General features: G+C 45.7%; 1 protein-coding gene across 8 annotated transcripts in view; it reads left to right on the top strand.

Annotated features, from left to right (window-relative positions):
- The first annotated feature begins 12,622 nt into the window (after positions 1-12,622).
- Positions 12,623-19,051, top strand: part of LOC115619882 — a 47,264-nt gene continuing 40,835 nt past the window's right edge. For 3 of the 8 annotated variants that reach the window (XR_003995146.2, XM_030512843.2, XM_030512834.2), the window contains exons 1-5: positions 12,648-12,733; positions 14,104-14,240; positions 15,510-15,564; positions 16,982-17,392; positions 17,768-17,849. Coding sequence is in view for 2 of the 8 variants with exons in the window: in XM_030512843.2 (XP_030368703.1) it covers positions 14,113-14,240; positions 15,510-15,564; positions 16,982-17,392; positions 17,768-17,849 (676 nt within the window). In the remaining 6 variants the exon portion in view is untranslated. Of the gene's footprint in view, positions 12,734-14,100; positions 14,241-14,964; positions 15,064-15,509; positions 15,565-15,603; positions 15,686-16,981; positions 17,393-17,767; positions 17,850-19,051 lie in introns of those variants that run through there. The other 5 variants (XR_003995154.1, XR_003995155.1, XR_003995149.1 and 2 more) reach the window with 5 other exon arrangements.

Here is a 19,051-nt window from a genome sequence, read left to right as displayed (position 1 = left end):
TTACGTCCTTTTGACAGACATGGAGTTGGACCTGTAATGCAAAAGCTGTCACTGCTGCAGAAACAGCTACACAGGGAAAAAACTCACGCAGCTGTTACTCTTTAGCACTTCGGCTTTATCTTCACAGTAACTTGCCTTCCTGCTAATATAGATTAGATCAACACTGACAAGGAGCAGGATGGAGTCTAACGATGTCAGACAGTTGGAGAGCTGCTCTGATGATGTTTAAAACACTCAGTCCAGCTTTTCTGGGGGGGTTGTTTTTGGTTTAATGCAGAGGACAGAGCCAAACCAAAGCAAATGGGAATTAAGGGACACCTGGCAATTTCCAAGCATCTTTACCTGTATTTTTTCCAAAGAATTTATATTCATTTAAAGTGTCCAGCCAAAATGGGTAATGCCTCTTACCCTGTAACACCTTGCAAACACAATCTCTATCTCCATGGTATTTTTGCCTGCCTAGAATCACATCAGCAACTGGAGCACATAGAGCTACACTTAGATATTCCACTGCAGATGCAGCCCCAAGACTTTCCAATGGCAGACAGATTGGCCTGTAAAACTTAAGTCACATAGACTGGATACCAAAGAGGGAGGGTGCTTTTTTCCTTTTGAGTATTAAAAGCATCCTGGGCTCTTTGATGGGATCTGTCTATCCTACATTAGGTCAAAACCTCTTATGAAGTCAAGCAGTTGCTGTGTTCAGAAGTGGTGACTGCAGTAACCAGCCTTGAAGACACAGCTGCCACTTCCCAGCTGGTGGAAGAGGTTATCAGAGATGGTCATCTCTAAAGTGTCCATTCAGCAGGGTTTGTCTGAGCTGGGTGTCTGAAAATGCTTCAGTGTTTTTCTTGGACTGTAGCCACTAAAGAGAAGATCCAGGTTGGCACTGTACTGCATTTAGTATTATTTTGCTGTCTGGCTAGTATGTTTCCAACAACTGTCCATGAAAGATGTGGCCCTGATCATATGCTGGAATTATTTTGGTGTTGGCCAGTCCAAGGAGAATTAGGACTGGCCTTGGAAGCTCTGCTTTTTTTATCCCTCTTGACTGTTATTGTGTCAGGAAGCCTTGGCAAACTCACCCAACACTTCTTCTGCCCCATCTCATTCACAAGATGAAGATTTATCTTTGCAAGACATGTCCTCATTCAGTGCTGGGCTTTATTACTGTTGATATTTTTCCTGTGTTGTCAGGTAAAATGCTAAAAGGCTACATCTTGAGGAAAGAAGGGACAAAATGTGAGGACCCTGTTCTGGTTGGGTTTATAACCTCTTGCATACTCAACAATTGGTGTAATTTAAATAGAAGAGGGGGTTGGAAGAGAATTCCAGCCTAATTACACATTACAATGGTGCTGTGCTGCTTCTGGGAGACCAGCCAGGCATCTGGAAAGAGGTTCAACTCCCAGCAGGGGGGAGCTGACAGGACAAAGGAGAGAAGGCTGGGGAGTAAGCAGGACAGAAAATACAACCGCAGGAGGGTGGCCCAGCTTCAACCAGGAAAGGGCAATATTGCCAACACCAGGCAGCATGGACATGGCAGCCACGTGGCCAATCTCAGAGGTAAACCTGGGTCATAACGTTTTGAATTCAGGTGCCTCAGGCTGCCCCTTAACTTTAATTAAAGCCATGCACCAGGAGCACACACAGCTCATAGCTCAGCTTCTCACTTGTCATGGGCCACCTTGGAGGCCAATTCAAAGAGTCATCCCAACACAGAGTCGAGGAGCTCTGCTTCCTCTCCCATCAGTGCAACAGCTCTGCACATTCTGTGGGAACAGGCCTTGTCTGCATCTTATTCACTTTCAGGATGTTGTTAAAATCATCTCCCAGTTTCTCCACTTTGGAGAGATCACCACTCCTTGCATAATTTCCCAGGGCAAGGAGTGGGGCAAGGAGGTGGGACTACAGGAACATCATCCCCACAATTCCCCTACATCCACAAGGCTTCCCTGGCTGAGAGCAGCAGCTGGGAATGGTTAGTAGGCACTGAACTCATGCCCCTTGCAGACAAGGGGTGGTCTTCTCTTTCTTGGCATACAAAGCAGCAGCAGAGGGTGTCCTGGCAGCTGCTGTTTGAAAACACTGCTTAAGTGACTGTGAAGAGCCAGATGGACTTCAGCCCTGGAGACTCAAGTGCCCTATTTAGCCATAAAGTGAGGACTCAGTGAGTGACTGCAGATTCTGCATGCAGGCTGCCTCAGCATCCTCCAGCCCTGGTTTGGAGGACTCCATCCAGGCTGGATCTCCAGACCCATTCAGACTTGCCAACAAACTGCCAGAATAAGGTTGGGGAGCTGAAGAGAGAGAAGCCAACCCATTTCACCAGCCTTCAGATGGTAACGATCCTTCCCAGCCCATGAGCCTGCGAACAGGAGAGGGGAAAGGCTCCAGATTTCATTCTTAATGCTCCAAGTTATTCATACTACCCCCGTTCCCCAGCATGAGGAAGGGCAACGTTCCCTTATAAGGTCAAGAAAAAGTGGAGAATATCTGCAATACATTCTCACATCTGTGCTCAGCCAAGCCTGGCCAGCACGTCCCTGTGAATGCAGAGGTCGCAACTGCCAAGAGCTGTGGAGCAAAATGCCTCCACCCTGCTGTGAAAAGGCAGGCAAGGGGGATAAACAGATACGGGTGGAAACATTGCAGAATGGATCACATTAAGCAACGCCGCTCATGGGTTTATGGTATCTGAGCTGGGATGTTTTCCCATGCTAGCCTGGAGCCCAGTGTGAAAAGGCAACTTGCAAATGTGAAAACAACAGTAAGAAAGTGCTGCAAGGCCAAGTCCTGGAGAAGATACTAAAAGGGGATATGTAGACCGCCAAGGGACACAGAAGAAAATTGGGTTTGTTTACTAAGAAAAATAGGTGCAGATTTCCCTGATGAAGTTTCTCAAACATCTAGCCTGATATAAAGGTCAAGGTTTTAAACCGTGGAGATTTAGAAAGAAGGAGGGTTCAGACAGGCTCTTCAGGGAAAAAGGAACAAGGCCATTGAGAAGATCCTTCCAACAGATAGAATGGCTATAAAGAGGGATATGTTGCCACTTTTCTCTGGTGATGGAGAAATAAATGCCATTTAGAAGTTCTGAATGTCAATACCTATGCCACCTCATGCACAAGAGCATCACCCATCTGTAAGGTTGCCAAGGCAGTGTTTGTCTAATGATAAAGTTCTTAACCACACTGATTTTTCCATCCAGATGTCCTACTTTCAGAAAGGAGTGGATGTTCATCAGATGGGTCTACTTTTTGCAGGACCCTTGTATGTACATTAAGAAGAAATAAACATGGTTTTAAGTGCAATTCCCAAGTCTGAGAGGCCTCTGGGATAACAAGAAGTCAGCCTGTAGTCCTGAAGACATGGCATGCATTTCATCCGCACAGTGAAACCCAGAGCAGTGTGGCCACATCCAAACCAGACTCAAGCATTGCTTGGGGGTCAACGTTATCCCACGCCAAAACAGTGCCAGGGTACATGCTGATGATGAAAACATGCTTGGTTGTGACCTGCTGGTCTCAAAAAAGGGTCTTACCAAGACACAAGATGTCCTGTTCTGCCCTCCTAATACCTTGGCTCTGTGGCCAAAATCCCTCAGGGTGATGGTGGAGGGAGGAGGCCATTAGGCAACAGGGCAGCAAGCTGGGGTCAAAGACACCTTGGGTTTCCTTCCTGCCTCCCACCTCCAGCCCTATCAGAGGATGCTCCAGGCCCAAAGACCAGGCTGGGATCAAGGTTGCCAAGTTTGGGCTGGGGCTGAGGAAGGGGGCTGAGGCATGGAGGAGGCAGACACAACCTCATCCTGACTGCCCCAAATTTCTTTCTTCTGATGAACACTTGGATTCCATCTGGGATGAGACAATGAAGAAGAATGATCTGTTGAAAGTCACTTGTAGCTGGCTGAAAAGGAAGCACATAGTTACAGAGCCTGACAATGCTGCTCACAAGCTCCCTTACCAACTCCAGCCCCAAGAAGCTACGGATGATCTGGAAACCAGAGACTTTCTGTGTCAAGCTCAATATTTGAGGACCTAAACAAAAGTACACTGATTTTCAAAGGTGCCAAGAAACTTTAGGGGCTTTTTTTTCCCCCCCTAACAGCTTTTCTTGATCCTTTAAAACTAGAACACTTAAAAATCCTTTAATATGTAACTAGCGTTTGGGAAGCATCCTGTTCTAGAACACAGCTTTACACACTGGAAAATTGTCTAATTTTTGGGAAAGACCTTTTCTCCCATACAGCAGTTTCTGCAAGGCAGGCATCTTAAAAGCATCTTGATTTAACAGTCTTTTTAAAAAAAAAAAAAATACAAAAATACCAGGCAGTAACCCATCCAATGTCACACAACACTCACAAAAAGCCCACTATCTCTATATCCTAGATACTGTGTGGCCCTAGGAAAACTTAAAGCCCTACTGTCATGATGAAAAATACCCCAGTGCTTTGATTTTCCCCTGAAGATTGTATGAAGAGACATTGCTGGCAGCACGCTTTGTGCCCTTCTCCAGGTCACCCCTGCTCTTGCTATAAACATTTGCTCCTTTCTGCCAGCTCTCTAGCAAAAACATCCTTGTTCAAACACGTGGAGGAAAAACTGCTTTCCCCACATTGAAACAGAGGTGATGGGACAAAGGTGCACAGGCAAAGGTGGGCACAGGGTAACTGGGCTCTATTTATGAGCTCTATTATGAGTAGGTAATTAGGTGCAGCTGCAGTACTCACTGCTCTCATAGCTACAATGAGAGACATGTTCCCATTGCACACGTCCCTTAACTCTATGCTCCTCTGGGGACAGCCTGTCTGGAAACAGCCTTACAGCCTCCCTTGAAGGGGTATGAAGGAAGGAAAGCAGACTCCAACACAGGAGACTACATCCAGGTCCCAAGAGTGAGCTGACATGGGAAGGGAGTGACCAGACTGCCTGTATGCCATCACTGCTGTGCAGCTTGGATATCCAAGCAATTGTTCAGACACTGGGTATGGAGCACTTGGATATTACAGTGAATAAAAAGTATCTTTTACTCTCAGTGTCACGATGTTTCTGTGCAGTGCAGGTCAGTCTGGAGGTCAGTAATCCTATGGTCTCCATTTCCAGAGCATGGCTGGGATAGGGACAACAGCACTTAACAACCTCCTCATGGAAAGAACACTAGGGAGGAAATTACCTTTATTAAATGGACACAGATAAGGTGATTTCCCAACCTCTGGCAGATTTCCTACCTGATCTGTCTCCTCCGTGGTGGTGGGCTGACCAGATGGTTTGATGTACTCACTGCACCCTCTCTGCTGCTGCACCCACTGGGGCAGTGAGTACAAAATCTGTCCCCCCTCCCTTCACAGGCTCCCACCTCCTACTTTTAAACCAAATTGCTCCAGGGTCTATCGATTCTATTATAGTCAGAGAAGATCCTAGTAATGCCATTTTGACATGTCTGTGTTTCTCACAGTGAATGAGCAAAACCAGTGACGCACCTCAGCACCAAGGTCCTTTGAGATATCCTCTGAAAATCTATCAGATCCTGAAGTGGAGACACCTCCTGTTTTGTACGCATAAATATGATTTAATTACTCTGTAGGAGGCTCTGGAAATCCTGCAGGGATGAAGCTCCCTTCAGCTGAGTGCCTTGCAAACACATACGGAGGCAAGTTCCCTGCTTAAAAGACCTTCACCCAACCTTCTCTAGCTGATGGGGTGAAGAGGAGAAAAATGCCTGCAAAAGTAAGGTGGAAGCGCCCTCTTGTGTCCTCGGAAGAGGAGAAGTGGGTTTGTTATCCAAAAATAGCTGGGTACATGCTCTTCCAGGCCGTTTTGCGCAAGTTGGGAACACCTAAAGGGCGGAAGACAGGGAACAGGGAGTTGTTCCAGTGTGACACCGTGGTCCTGGGAGAAGCTCAATCTCTTGTTGTAAACACAGTGGGAAAGACCATGCAGAGGCAGCATGGAAACCGGTGCTGTAACACGTTAGGAAACCCAGCGCAGAGCCCACCACGCTTCACCAACGTGTCCTCAGGCAGAGAGCCATGGGGAGGAAAATGCCAGATGGAGAAGAGCAGTGAGGGGGTTTGTGAAAATAAATTGCACAGGAAAATAAAACGAACTGGAAGGGGTTTTTTTAAAGGCATATTTTTGCCTTATAAATGCTTTTCATAATGGGATGTGGTTGAGAGACTGGCTTAGGGCATCTTCCAAGAAAGCTTTTACTCCCTGAATAAGCCAAAGTGCTCCAGTTCTTCCTACTCCCCAGATGTTTTACCTCAGCTTGGCATAGTGCTGCTCTGAGAATGAGAACAGCAATGTATGGCACTGACAGCAGCCAGCCATGGAAAAGGGCTGTGACTGAGGTGCCTTGTCACCAGACACACACACACCTTTGCAAGTAGGACCATTGAGCCTAAATGGAGGAGCCATCTCTCAGGCTCTGTCCCCTTTGCTCACTCAGCTGTGGTTGAGACGCGCCATGGAGAGCAAGTGGTGAATGCAGGTCTCCATACACAGGCAGCAGCAAGCTCTGAGCAGACGGTTCAGGACAATCACCGCAGGAAAAAGTCTATTTGGAATAGAGCTGTTTGGAAACAATAATTCAACAGGTCCCAAACCCATCACCTTCAATGGACTGTCTTAATTGTGTGGACAAACTCTCCCAAAGTACTCTGGGGATACCCTTCAGACCCTCTGAAGTCAGCAGAGCAGTGACGCAGACCTTCTGGGTAACGGGACTATAACAGCCCATATGGAGGAAGAATACTCATCATGTAAAACACATGCAAACTGCACGACAAACACCATATTTAGAATATTTACCTTGGAAGATGTGAAGACGAGACAGAGAACAGGGTTGTAAACAGAGAAATTGAGTTCAGAAATGTAAAGAGGTCACAAGCAAGGAGAAGGGAGAACGGAGCAGGGGTTTGAGCCTCTGCACCTGAGCATTTATCCACACAGCATCTGTCCAGAGGTAGTCCTGGGGTTGCCGTACAGACAGCAAAAGTATCTGGTTGAGCAGACAGTAGCATGGCCAAACCTACCTCCCCCACCACCACCACATGTGATCTGTGCTAGTTGACTCCTATCTATTGACAGCCTGCAGTTCCCACAGGGCTTTGTCTTGTCAGAGGCATGTTAAGCTCCCGAGGGCACATGCTGTACTGTGCCTGATGACACTCTTCCATATGTCCCCACGTTGCTGTAGACAGATGACTTCTCTCCTGGTGGGGATGTCCCCAGGGCTCCGTGCATATGACAGCTGGGGGATGCACACATGCAGTCTCTGAATCCTTTAATACACCATTTCTCATGGCTGGAGATCACTCCATGGATTTTGAGTAAATGGTGACATCATGGGCTATGAAGTTTTTCCTCTATATAAGCCAGATCTACCTCTTAACAGTCACACCAAGCTGGCAATATGAAGACCTTCAAGATAAATACATAGCGCTTGGAAATACAGTTCCTCAGTGAGGACTTGCAGGCACTGAAGTATAATAAAACTGATACCCAGACAGTTCACCTATAACCTGCCAGCCTGCGCAGCCCGCTGCAAAGAAATAGCTCATATCTGTACTTTTCATACTCTGGTACCTGATCTGGAACCTGAAACTAGGCCTGGTGGGGTAAAAAAGCACTGGTTTTAAGGCTAACAACAGCAGTTTGGAGTCCTGACACATGCAAGACTGATGCAATTCTGCCCCATTCCCAATCCTCTGTCCCAAAACCCTTTCCCTGCTCCTAACCACGCACTAGGAGGGAACTCCGTCTGGGGACAGAGAGGAGGCAATGACAGCTGCCAAGCACTGCAGCCAGCTGGAGAGAGGCTGAAGATGGAGCAGGACTGTCTAGGCTGGGCCCTGGGGAGGTGTCCCACGACTCCCCAGCACCCTTGGGTCCTTATGCAGCTGTCATGCTCCAGATACACTCGGGGCCAGACCTCCCCGCTGAAGGCAGTGGAGTAACACACATATTCTGCTGCTGATAATCACAAGACGAGCAAAGCCAGGCTTGCCTCTTGCATACACAGCATGGCTTTCAGCAGCAGTGCGGTGATGCAGGACTTGAGCTGCTTCTTGTGCCACTCTCCTAAGCCTGACACAGGGAGCATATCTGCTTCAAGGCTCATGGTTGGGACTGCCAGGCAGCAATGCCTGTCAGCCAGTTCGCCCAGAGCTGCTCTGCTCTGGCCACTTTCCTCTGAGTCAACACTTCCAGGTACAAGAGTCCACAGTGCCAATTGCTTCTCTTGCAGGTACCTAGAAAAAGACACCCTAATGGTCACCAAACCTTTGCACATCTTTCAAACAACAGAAAAATACACTGCCAACTGTGTGCAAGGGTGCACTTGTCAGGAAGGAGAGGGCAGAGATGCTGTGGGGCTGCTGTTGCCTTTCTCCTTCATTTAGCATCGATCAGGGCAGTGTGATGAGTCTCCAGTTCATTAAAAAAAAGGGGGAAAGCAGAAGCTTTTGCTCTGTTTTATGGTTGCACCCAGCTCTGATATACATCCACAGAGTGCAACAGCACAGAATATGCACACTATGTAGTCTGCAGACACATACACACACAGAGCCCACAGTGTCTTACGCGCAGCCAGGAAATATTTCCTCCTCACAAGAAGTGTATTTTTGCTGGTTTTAATTTTCAGAGCTTCCGGGGAGGAGATACTTTTCAATGAGAAACTGAAGCCTGAACAATCTGTGGTTTCACGTTTTGCTGGGTGGAGAGAGGATGGAAGAAACATTCACCTCCAAACACTTTTGTAAAAGCATCTCAGGCCATCACCCCCTTTCACAGGAAAATGAAAAGCATGACCAGCGCAAAGGGACATGGCAACCCTGTACGGTCAGAATAAGATGGTTTGCACACTAAAGATTGGAAAGACAAAGGTTTTCCTGGAGAAAAAGCAGTGCATGGGACAAGGATAGGGCTCAGGGTGAGGAGAGTCCCACAGTTTTTAATTGCATGGGCTTATTCATATTCAAACATTAAATGTAGCTCTAGTTGTACTTTCCCTCCTTCCTTCCTTCCTTCCTTCCTCCCTCCCTTCCTTCCTTCCTTCCACCCTCCCTCCCTCCCTTCATTCCTTCATTCCTTCATTCCTTTTGCTTTAGGGTCTGATTGACTGATTTTGAGAATAGCACTGGCATAGCCCATAGGACCTGATGTGGTTTGTGAGGAGAAAAAACGCCCTGAGCTGCTGCCTGGAGTTGACTGCTAGGGAGGTGGACAGAGGGATAGCAGTGGACCACACGTTTGTGTTTTGGTGCACTGGGCTGAAACCAGAGCCCCATGGGCACAAGGAGCACAGGCAGCACGGCATGAGCGTGCATGTGAGCTTCCTCCCCAGCATGTGCCAATGCCATAGAAGCTCATTAAAATGGACCAAGCGATGCACCAGCTGTAAATGCAAAGACAGGTCTTTTCAAATAAGCACCATTAGTTCCACATGTGCATTTGATAGATAATTTTTTGGTTACGTAACGTGAAACTAATAATTATGGAAATGATTGTGAGGATCCAGATACTCTCTACAAGAAAAAGATGGAGAGCGGAGAGAAAGCAATTCCAGAGACTTTGCAGGGATTTTTCCTCCCCTAATGCAACCTTCCTTAGAAAACTGCTAGTTCAGAGTCCTACCCAGCAGACCAAAGGAAAGAAATCAGCTCTGCCAGCATCAGCAGCTCCCCAGAGCTGCACAATGCCTTCAGCTATAGGATTAAACACTCGCTATGCAGCCACATATACAACCCTGAGGCCACACAGGCAAACAGCTCTCCTTACTCCGCAAAAAGTGAGGAGAACATGCTGGAGAGAGTGCAAAATCTGGCCCTTTCCTGCACTGCTTGTAGCTGTAAATTCCCCTACAGGAGACCAAATCTGGAGGAAATGCACATCATAACCAGTGTTTTTCAGAAAACCACTTATGCATCAATCTGTTTATAACAAATAGCAGATCTCTATTCACACCCAAATTGATTTAATCCCTATCATGATTGCTCACACCCTGCACCCACCATCTCCTCACACAGCCATCTGACAAGCAGGGCATAAATGTGTGTGCAGCAAAGGGACACAGGCTGGGCACATGGGGGGAAAAGAAAGAGGAATGTGCACAATTTTAGTAGGAATACAGCTATCAAAACAGCATTATACAACTGCCAAAACGAGAAGGAAAAACAAAATAGAGATGGTTATGTAAACCACTGTCCCTGTCTGGTCAGCACAAATCTCACACAGGCTTAGGTCAGTTCACTTGACACAGCTAGAAATAATTGTCTATGTTAACCATTAGTAGCTCTGAGTTCAAAGTTCCCTACTAGCTGCCTCTGTCCCCTGCCTGTACTCCCTCTGCCTGGCTCACACGCTGCATACCACCCAGGCAATATGCAGACAGTGTTGCCCGCCTTTGCCCATGTCCATGCTGGAGAGCTCAGCACCTCAGCAGGGGGTGAGACACCAAAGCACAGCTTCCAGCCTAGATTCCCCTGGATGCTCTGCCCTGGCCAGCCAAACGTTGGTGTCCCCACGGGGTGTCTGACCATAGCAAACAAAAGCAAAAAGTAGACCTTATTCCTAATGTGGTGGTCAGGAGATGTCCTAGGCAGGCAATGAAACCTCATAGTGCCTGGAATAAAACTCCAGCCCTTTACCCTGGAGAAGGCCTGCATTGCAATCACAGGACAAGAAGGGTGGGTGGCTCTGACAAGTAAAGTTGTGTGTAGCTCTAACCCATTTCTCTCTCTCTGTACTGGGATTCACCTCTTCTTCTCAACTCACAGAAACTGCTCAGCATGAACAATTCATTCCCATCTTCCCACAGATGCTAACAGAGCAAACCCAGTGCACTGCTAATAGTGAAGACTAAAATCACTGTGAGCTGAGCAAGGCCCTCAGCAGAGACAGTAGCTGAAGAACCAGCCTAAGGCACTGTAATCCTGGCAAAAACAGTTTCAAAACACACTTTATCTAGTGAGTGTGCCTTAAAGCTATGCAGAGAATTGTTTCATGCAGCCTTGTTATGGAGAGAGGAGCTGGATAACAGTAGTTCCCGACATAATTCACGGGTCTTTCAGCAGCCTCTATTACTCACTATTGGATGGACTGCAACGTTAATTGTTTCATTCTGTCAGCCAAATCCTTCTCCCCTAAATTAAATAACTAGCAAGGATGCATCTCAGTTTCAGAGCCCTTCTAGCCCATGCAACTAAAATCCTTCTAGCCTCCATCAGATTTGTCTCTTGATAGTTCAGCAGCTACTAAAGTCACTGATATTTTCCCATTACCATGCAGGGCACCCTGCACAACCCTCCAAGAACTGAACCTTGTTCAGTGAGGAATATCCAGCAGATCAGGGAGACCCTGCAAGCACAGGAGAAGGGTGAAGGGTTCAAGTTGGGCACAAATCTGAGTATGTACAAAGCCAGGGCTGTAAAAAGCCAGGGCTGTACAAAGCCGCACTGCTGCAATGAACACAAGTGACAGCATGAGAAGAATCTACGGTATGAAATCAGACTCACTGTACCCACAGGACAGAATTAAAGTCATTAATTCTTGGTTGTTTTAGATGCTGGTGTAAAAGCTTGATAAAGAGGTTTGATTTCAGTAAGAGCTGAATCAGAACACATGGAGAAACACATGGAGAAGTGCAAGTTATTATTCCATAAAGTAATGAGAGGGACACTCAGTTTATTTATCCAGATCTATTTTTTGTCCTAACTCACTCGTTCCTTGTCACAAAGGTTTCTTGCTTAGCTTAGGCATTTCTGGGTAAATTATTTTCCAGCTTTTGATGTCAAACGCAACCCTTCTTGTTCATTATAAACCAACATACTGTCATCTGCTCTTATTTATGCACTGACTTTGTTGCTTGGTCAACTTTCCAGCATGCGCAGAATAAATCCCCAGAAAGAACTTCACAGAAACCCAGTTCTTTGGGTTAGGTGTAAAAGCAGCTCTGTTTATGGCCATGATGCTTTTTGAGAGGGCTAAGAGGTTACCTTTGCCAAACTCTGACTTTAATCAGACTTAGATGTTCCCTGAATTGGATCCCTTCAGACAGTCCTGCCCTCTGTTGCCCCAATAGTGAAGTATTTCAATTAATCTCATCTGGACCCTGTCTCCCTTAAGTCCTGGCCTGCCTTTCTTTTTTGCCAGGAGAGGCAATGAAGTCCCTAGAGCTGTTAACATCCCAGAGAAATGCTTTCTTCTGCAGGTCATGCATACCCAGAGAAGCCACAAGCACAGGGGACCATGGACTGAGCTGATAAAAGTCACTGGTTTGGAGGATGAAGGTATGACTTGTGCCAGAAACATCCATTTTAAAATCCCAATGCAGAGGAGATCATTTGCTGGGAGAAGGTGGGGAGATGGACTCCAGCAGATTTCCACCTAAATCAGAATCTAGCTTTGGATCCAGGTGGCTGGTGGTGCCCCAGCTGGGATCTGAACCTACCTGGTGTTTTTATAGGGGAGAATGAGACCTCAATAATTGGTGATAGGCTGACAGGAGCAGGGAGGAGGCTTCATCTCCTTCACTCTTCAGTGCCAGCTCTCTCTCTCACACCATCCCCATTTGCACATCAGCTTTTAATATTTAATTGCAGCTTTGCCAAGGGACTTTGCCTCCTGTGTTGTAAAGAAGGGGGAGAGGAAGGAGTCAGAAGCGTGGTACTAAAGAGCCCCAAGGAGACTATCAAATGGCAGATCTTGGGTGGAGGAAAGCACTCTAGCATGTAAGTGATTTTACATTAAAACCCTCCCAGATCACAGAAGATGGAATGAATTAATATCAGAAAAATCCTGTAAACCCTTAGCAACTGGGAGATGCTGTGCTGATTGTGGGAACTGTTCAGGGTGGGCTGACGAGCATTTCCATCATCTGCCTGTACTGTATCTAAGGAAAAAGGGGGATATAAATGGAAAATCACGGAATGCTTCCCTTGTAACAGGCTCATTCTGCCACAAACTAAATCCCTCGAGGGCTTTTCACCTGGAATTGTTTAATGTTAGACACCACGGCAAAAGTGGGAAACAATCCCTGGACTGTGGGAGGTGGAAGCCTGTGATCTAACAAATCTGTCTCTTCTCTAACATCATGGGAAATGACCTGGAAAACAAAGTAAAGGGAATTTCTAAAGCAACTGGTGAAAAATATATCTCCTTCCCTCTGGTCTTGATTTCAACTGTCTTAAAGACTTGGGAGTGGAGGCAGAGATTCACAAATTGATGAATGACACCCATATGCCCCAGAAAATCTGTCCCTCTTGACTGCATCTGGAAGTGGACGGGTGGACAGGTGGAGGGTGGCTCTGGGCACAGCCTAATAGTCAGGCCAGTGCAATAGAAATTGCTTATGAAACATATTTTGCAAGCAACATGGCTTTTAAAAGAAGTACTTTCAAAATCTTAAGTACAAGTATCTAACAATCCTGTGGTTCAAATGTCTGTGTCAGTAATTAAAGAGCAATTACATATAACTTATAGGTCCCTAGAGCTCTGCCCAAGTTCAGAAAATGAACCCCAGATGATCTAATGTACTTCCAAGTGTCAGATCAGTCACTGTGAATCCAATGCCTGAGACTTCTGCTGTGCATTTCTGAAGGCTGGAAAACAAGAATATTTTTGGCAGAAGAGCCCAAGAGGTGTTTAATTCTCCAGTTACTGTCTGAATTCAGATCTGGTTCGGGTCTGTGCAACATTGGAAACATAAGAAAATTTTAAACAATGACACATACAAAATTTTCATCAAATAATTTTTAAGTTATTTAAAGCTCAAGTTCATTGAGTTTTTTCTCTCTCCCTGTCACAAAGATGAACTGAGCGATCTAAAAGAATGAAAAAAGTGGTAGGCAAAGGTGGAAAAGACCCATTTTAGCATTAGGAACTTTAATTTGTGTCTTCTTTAACCCTATTTTATTTTTTCAAAAGTGAATTTACATGATGAGGTTTGCAGATATATCAGTGAAGACAACGTTTGTTCCACAGCCCTTTACTGATGCACTGATCCCATGGGTGGAGGTGGATGCACTAGTTGTTGGCCTCTTTTCCCTGGATCTTCAAATCCAGCACCATAACCTTTGCTCTCTCACTTCGATGCCAGCAGACAGAGAACATGGAAAAAGCTGAGAAGCTGAGGCCAGCTCAGTCCTTGCCTTTTCTGTGTCGTTCTCCAAGGAGCAATCCAGAGCACAGAGCAGTTCTGCTGAGAAAATCTGTGTCCGTCTCTGAACTGGTTGCCAGGTAGGTAGTTAATCTACAGTTGCAGTTCATCTTAGATCTGTGGGGTTCCAGGGTGGATTCTCCCTTTCCCACCTCCACAGAAAACAAATTACACTCAGATAAGGCCTTTCCTAAGCACAGCATTCCAGCGTGTTAGGTCTCAACCTAGAGGCAAGTACTTTCCTGCCATAACTGCTCTTAGCTATTATATATTACCAATGCATTACTAAGTCTGGGAAGACAAATCCTGATTTTAAAGCCAGACACACTCAACAGACTTCCCCAGATACAACGACACAGGAATTTGCCCTCAACCCTAATGACTGGAGCATTCCCAGATAGATAACTAAAGCTTTTAATCTGGATAGTCTGTAAGGTGCCACGAGGTAAACAAGCAAATGCTGGAGAGATAAGCTAATAGGGAAAGGAGGAGGTATGGGCATCTCATCCCCTCCTGGTTTCTCTCAACTCTCTCTCTAAATGCTCCAGGGAGAGCCACATTTCAACCCAAGCCCTTTAAGGGCTGATTTCTCTTCTGGTTACAACCCATAACTGAGATCAGACCACAGAGCTGCCAAGAGTGAGACAAATAAGATTAGCAACAGAACCTGAAGTACATCTTCCTCAACATAAGAGTGACAGAGCAGCTGTCAAGACAGTCTCTTGAACTTCCCCTTGTGACAGTTTGGTTCTGAATATCCCAGATTTGGTCAGTTTTCACTGTAAATAGTCATCTGTCTGACAGGGTCTTTGGAGAAAGCTGAAAGTGCACTCCCCACAGCAAGGAGAAGAAGGAAGGTGGATTCTTCTGCAAAGGTCTCACTCATCACTGGTTTCATATTAGGTCAGATACTGACTTGATAAATCTCTTTATATTAGATTAAAGCTGAATAAATAAACAATGCATTGACCTTCTGGAAAGCCTGACTTCAGCCGCAAGCCACGTATCAGCAAAGTGCAAGAATACACCACATTCAGCCAGTATAACCCCCCAGCACATCCTTCACCGGTGGGGAGATGGGTGCTCCAGGGACATATCTCCATGGAGCTTGGAGGAGAAGGCTCACACTGGATCTAGCAGCACTGCACTAAACTAATCCATTAGACCTTAACCCAGTCTGCTTTGGGGAGATTTTCACATGTTTCGCAGTCTTCAAAATTGCTTTTGAAGTCTATTGGATTTGGTATTTTCCAGAGGGTAGGGGAAGGCAGAAAGAGCCTGCCTACTAAATGGAAAAATACATTCAGGATAAAAGGGGATTAAGGTGCCATCTTCTGCCTTCCCTGCAGGTACCAGAGCATCCTGGACTGTGAAAGCAGCATGTCTAAACAAGAACATCCCAAGGTGAGAGCCAGAGGCTCAGAGCAGGAGGGACAGAGCATGTCCTAACAACATAATGCTCCAGTTCTTCGCAAAAGCCTAGGAGGGTTTGCAACATCTGATCATGTTCTGGGCATATCTCAGGGTAGGTCAATCCAACCCGCTTTTAGAATGTACAGATGGACTGACACATATAAGATGCTCCAGGATGGGACAGAAGCTTCAACAGAAGCTTCATGTATAAAATTCAGATTGCTCTGGAGTGAATAAATTGTAGGGATGGAGACTAATGGAAGACCACCAAGAGGTGTAAGACCTGGCAGAATATTTAGTACTGATTAGAAAGCAAGAGAAGGATCCAGACTGAGGCAAAGACACCCAAAGTCATTAAGACACCCAGACAGACACACTGGGCTGACAGGTATGACACTGAGGCATCTCTGTCCTCCTGCATCAGCAGCTGTATGTTTTTGAGGTTACTCTATGTATCTCAAATGACACTAAGCATCTATCAGAGAAAATAGATACTTAGTGTAATTGCTGTCATTTTACTCTAGAGTGCAGAAATCACTTTCTTGGTGCTTTTGACCATAATGGGACTTAGACATCAATTTCACAAGTAGATTTTTCTCACAGCTGCATATAAATGTCTACTTTTCAGCATCTTAAACTGAATTCCCCCGTAACTAAAGGTTGTGACTACTGTTTTCACATTATGGCAAAGGTGCATCTCCCACCTACCAATGTCCTTTATATCATATTTTGATTTTAAACTCATTGGTATAAGGTGCAGTTCTCGGCTCTGTGTTTGCAAGTTGGGTCCTGCTGTGTGATAAGGGTCTCTAACAACCTGGAATAACAAAGATAAAACCACATACTGGAAGCCAGATGCTCTGGACTTCATCCAATTTCCCTGCTGAAGACAGGGTTGATTCCCACTGACCAGAGAAAGGTGAATTTTGCCTCATTAAAAAAAGACAGAATCTGAAAATTTTTATTTTCAGTACAGTGTTTTAAGAAACTGGAGGTTTCCTATGAAATTACAGAGAGGGGATTTCCTGACTGTTTGGAAACACAATTTTCTAGAGGAAGAGGATGGAGATGGTGATAAAACAATGATCCAGGAGGGAAGATAACCATTGGCCACATTTTTACTACTCCAAGGTTTCCCTGCATGACCATGGACAAATCAGGAGGTTGCACTAGAAATAAGCAAGACAGAAACTTCTTGCATACTTCAAAAAGGGATAGAATTTAGATGTGTCCCTGACATTTACTTCAGAGAACATAGAGCAGAAAGAGATGGGACACTTTCTCATCCCCAAAAGTTAGAAGGTCAACAGATCTGATACTTGGATAGAAAAGCAGGAAATAAAAAATTCAGTAGATTTATTATTGAAGTTAGATATGTCTATTTTGATGTTTGTTTGGGTTTTTTTAGCTCATGGAGAGAAGACATCTATCACAGATTAATGTCAGTCCAATGGGGAAAAGCTATGCCTTTTCTCAAAGTCATCCCACTGATACGTGCTCAAGCAAGTCCATGGAAGATCTTCCCATCCCCAACATCAGTGCCCCAGCAAGAAATCTCAAAGGACTCCTGACCAGCTTTGACACACCTAAAGCCACTCCACGGTGTAAGAGTTTACATTCTGCTTCACTGAACACACCATCTCCCAGTGGCATTTTAAGGAAGAGAGAGGCTGATGCCAGAATCATGACAACAATCCAACCCCTGGGCATGGAGACCAAACTTCATAAAGACCCATCCTTCCCTTCCTCTCTTAAGAGCATCCAGAGGAAGGCACAAAGGAGTCCTGCCACCATCAATTGGAAGGAGTCTACTGCAAAGGTTAGTAGGTGCTCTTCTTAGAAGGCTACTGGAAATTTATTTTCTTTGGGTGTCCAGAGTCATTCTTATAAGTGGTTGGGTTTCATGGTGGTACTTCATCATCCACTGATGCAAATCCCTGGGCATGGGAGCTGCCCTGTGGAAGCCTGACCTTCTATGGAGGTGAGGAGGAGGAGAAGCACTGTCCTTGGGGAGAACAGAGCAAACACAAGGCTGGGTCAAGTCTATGGGAAAAAAGACTCCAAACCACACTCAATATGCGGAGGCAACTTCAGGGCCTCTGGTGCAGTTGTCTCCCCCACACTGGGGCTTTGTGCAGTTTTTCTACTCTATTTATAGGAATTTCCCTGTTTCCCTGCTGTTGTTCCCACACAGGAAGGGAAGCTGTCCCACCACAAGCAGGCGATCATCTCCTCAGTGCTGGATACAGATGATGACTCAGTCACTGGTAAAAGCTGTGAGTTGGATTTATTTTGGTTGCCAGTCATCATTGCCCTTCTACTGCCAGTTCTGTAGTTGCAACTGAGAAGAGTTTGCTTGGTCCTTGCGCAAAGTTGTATTTCCCACATAATCCCATAGCAGAGGCTGACGATTCTGGCTGGGAATAGTGTGGGTACTGCCAGGACTGGCCATGCAGGAGTGTGGCCAAGGATAGGGAGTACAGAAAGCAGACAACCCCATGACTGCAGCCTTCCAGCCCTGATCAGTCCCATTGTATGGAGCTGGCAAATCCCAGCATAGCTGGGATCTGGGCCAGTGATGTGTCCACAGAGCCATGCTGACTCTCCCTATGCTATTATCCCAGCATTTTAAAATAGCTGGTATTAAATACCAAGGCAAAAGTACATCCATGTTTAGTTTGGGATGAGTAACATCTCCCTGCACCTCAGCCCTGAGGATAGGAAAAAGGAGAGGTTCCTTTCTACCTAGCTAAGGAGTGTTGGCTGGGCTCCTTTTGAATTTGGCAGCAGTGGTGTATCAGACACAGTTATCCTTGGCTTAAGATAGTGCATGTAAGTGATCCCTAATGTTATGATATCATTGGGACTAAAGCAGGTAAGGGATATTTCAGGGCAACAGGCATCTGTGAAGAGCAAGAGATCCAAGCTGAAGCTTTGCATGGGGAAGGGTTGAATTTTACCAAACTTTGCTGTTTGATTTGGAGCAGAAAGAAACAGCTCTCAAAAAAATCCCATAATGACTGAATTTGAGACAAGTGGACCCCCCTGCCTTCTTTGGGCCTGGATCGGGAATCCAGGGACCCCATACCCCATCCATCTACGATTTGTTCTCTTTCCTTTCCATTTCTTCCTTGTCTTTCACGCAAGAAGGGAAAGAATTAAAAAAAAAAAAAAAAAAAAATCACATGCTGCCTGAATTTGGGACACCGTATTTAATTATCCAACTGCATGGGAAAAGAACTGTCTTATATGAGCACACAGATAAATGAAGAAGCTGAAGTTTCCACAGCACTGCTGTGATTTTATTTTAATGTCAAAGCACGTGAAGTCACCATGCTATCTTGCTAGACACGATCACAGTATTAGCTGCAGTATGCCTTTTACAGCGTGAGGAACATCTTTTCCTCTGGCTGGCAAATGATGAATCATGATCTATTTTAGAGCCTTACACCACTCTCCAGCCCCTGAGTCAAAGGCC

The sequence above is a fragment of the Strigops habroptila genome, chromosome 1 (genome assembly GCF_004027225.2).
Source record: "Strigops habroptila isolate Jane chromosome 1, bStrHab1.2.pri, whole genome shotgun sequence".
Lineage (NCBI taxonomy): Eukaryota > Metazoa > Chordata > Aves > Psittaciformes > Psittacidae > Strigops > Strigops habroptila.
This window is presented reverse-complemented; position numbering and strand designations above follow the sequence as displayed.